This window comes from Carettochelys insculpta, chromosome 1 (genome assembly GCF_033958435.1).
Source record: "Carettochelys insculpta isolate YL-2023 chromosome 1, ASM3395843v1, whole genome shotgun sequence".
Classification (NCBI taxonomy): Eukaryota; Metazoa; Chordata; order Testudines; family Carettochelyidae; genus Carettochelys; species Carettochelys insculpta.
This window is the reverse complement of record NC_134137.1, coordinates 3,744,004-3,746,592: the sequence shown is the minus strand read 5'-3', so window position 1 is coordinate 3,746,592 and position 2,589 is coordinate 3,744,004. Positions and strand designations below refer to the sequence as shown.

Sequence of the window (2,589 nt, the reverse complement as noted above, 5' to 3'; positions counted from 1 at the left end):
TTCTTAATGCAGCGCTTCTTTGGAAATCGCTCTTCCTTTTCCTTTTCAGGAAGAGTGCCCCCTTTTGAAAGCTTCTTTAGAAAGAAAACATGAGTAGACGCCCCCCACAGCCCTTTCCTTCAAAAGAGTGGTCCTCAACAACATATAGAATTGTTGATTCATAGAGCACCATCAGACATTGAAATGGCATTACGAGGGTCAAATCCTTATAATTTATTATTTTGAATAATGGAAATAATATTTTTTCTTATGTAAAGAGTGACTAATCTCCTTAATTAAAAAAAACAACCTTCAGCTGTGCATGTGATATCTTCTGTTATCATTATCTCTCCATCCAGGAATTTCTTCTGCAATTATCACGCTAAAATCTGGGCACTTACAGCAAGTCAGGGAAACTTATGGTGCATACAGAAGACACCAGTGCACTTCAGAGAACGACAGTTTATATTCTATTCTATGTCAGATTCCAACACAACCAATTTTATCAACCCCTCCACCTTCATCCTTCAGGGAATTCCTGGTCTGGAGAGAGCCCATGTCTGGATCTCCATCCCCTTCTGCACCATGTATGTCATAGCTGTCTTGGGGAACTCTATCATCCTATATGTTGTGAAGAGGGAGACAAGTCTCCATGAGCCCATGTACTATTTCCTCTGCATGCTTGCTGTCACCGACCTGGTCCTGTCCACATCCATAGTGCCGAAAGAGCTGAGCATCTTCTGGTTCAATTCCAGGGAGATCCATTTCAGTGCCTGCCTCGCCCAGATGTACTTCATTCATGGCTTCTTCATGATTGAGTCTGGCACTTTTGTTGCCATGGCTTTGGATCGTTATGTAGCCATCTGTGATCCACTGAGACATTCCACCATCTTGACAAACCGTGTTGTCACCATGGTCTGTCTGGCCATGCTGCTGCGTGGCTGTGTAATTGTACTTCCCTCTGTTCTTCTGGCAAGTCAGTGGCCTTATTGTAGAACCAATATTGTCACCAGCACACACTGCGAGCACAATGCTGTGGTGAAGCTGGCCTGTGCTGACACCCGCATCAATACTTATTATGGCCTCTTTGTGGTGTTTGGTGTGACTGGTCTGGATGTCATTTTTATCACCTTGTCCTACACCCAGATTCTGAGGGTCATTTTAAGCCTCCCTACAAAGGATGCCCGCCTCAAGACATTTGGTACATGTGGCTTCCACCTCTGTGCCATCTTAGCTTTTTACATCCCACGTCTCATCTCCTTTCTCACACCCCAGTTTGGAAAATATGTGCCCCTGTATATCCACGTTCTAATTTCCAACATATATCTGGTGATGCCCCCCATGCTAAACCCCATCATCTATGGGGTGAGCATCAAACAGATCCAGGAAAGGCTACATCGGCTTTTTTCTCAGAATAGGACTTAAAGTTATCATCTGGTGCTCTGGCTGTCAGATTGAGCTGAGAGGGTAGCTCAGAGGTGACATGGTGCTGGGCCCCTTTCCTTAATCACTGACTAGCCAAAGAGACATTAGATCCTTTCCTGACCATATTGCTCTGTGGCAGCACAACAAACTCATTAATTCGTGAGATTGCCACGTTTCCTGTTGCTGGTAACTTAAGACCTCAGGCCCAGCCGCTTGTCTTCCTTCAAGGCTCTGCCCTGATTGATATCTTTCCTCAAGGCCCCAAAGACTTATGCACACATTTTCCTAGGCTCAGTAAATCATTTATCTGTGTTTACCCTTGTGTCCCCTGTGTATGTGTGGGAGTGGTGGGGGGGTGCATGGTTGGGAGAGGTGTTGGGGGTAGGGGATGTGCATGGGGGTGGGTGCATGCATGGGGGTGTCAATGTAACTCCTGAGTGAACACTTCACACAGGGCCTCCCGTACCCGCACCCCATACCTCTGGGCCTGGCAGCATGGGGTGGTGGGCAGCTGCTTGTAGCCACAGCTGGACTAAGTAGCCCACCACTGCACAACAGGCTTGTGCTTTGCCTCCTTGAGGTTGTGCAGGTTGCAGCATGCCCCAACCACTGCCAGGACATTGGGTAGGCCCACCTCCAGCCTCATTAGGAGGCAGCGGAAGCACTCCTTCAGTCAGATGAGTGCTTGCTCGACCGTATTCTGGGTCCAGCTGAGCCGCTCATTAATAATGTTCTGGGTAGGCTGGATGTGACCCGTATATGTTCTCATGAGCCATGCCTGCAGGAAATAGGCTGCCTTAACCACGATCCTGGGTGGCAATGTAGTGTCCCCAGTAGGGAGCTCCTAACAGGGGATATAGGTCCCCTCGCTCATCCGACAGCCCAGTCCTGAGTTCCAGAACTCCCTGGCATTGTGGGTGCAGCCAGACCATCCCACGCATATGTCCATGAACTGACCCCTGTAGTCGACGAGCCCCTGCAGCACCATGGAGTGGTAGCCCTTGCGGTCTGCATAGTCCCCGCTGTTGGGCTTTGGGTCCCAGATGGCAACGAGTGTGCCATCAGCACTTGGAAGCTGGTGGGGAAGTGCAAATTAACAGACCTCCAGAGGGAATCATTGAGGTCCCTGATGCGGATTAGCTGCCACAGGAGGACCTTGTTGATGGTCTGGATGACCTGCAGGGC

The 2,589-nt window shown here is 49.1% G+C and overlaps 1 protein-coding gene across 1 annotated transcript; it reads left to right on the top strand.

Annotated features, from left to right (window-relative positions):
* Positions 1-456: 456 nt before the first annotated feature.
* Positions 457-1,404, top strand: LOC142007476 (olfactory receptor 52E2-like). Its single transcript, XM_074984131.1, has one exon. The coding sequence runs from the start codon at positions 457-459 to the stop codon at positions 1,402-1,404; it is 948 nt and encodes a 315-aa protein (XP_074840232.1).
* Positions 1,405-2,589: the final 1,185 nt, after the last annotated feature.

Coding starts and splice junctions, on each gene's coding strand:
- LOC142007476 (XM_074984131.1), top strand. CDS start 457: ATGTCAGATTCCAACACAACCAATTTTATCAACCCCTCCACCTTCATC.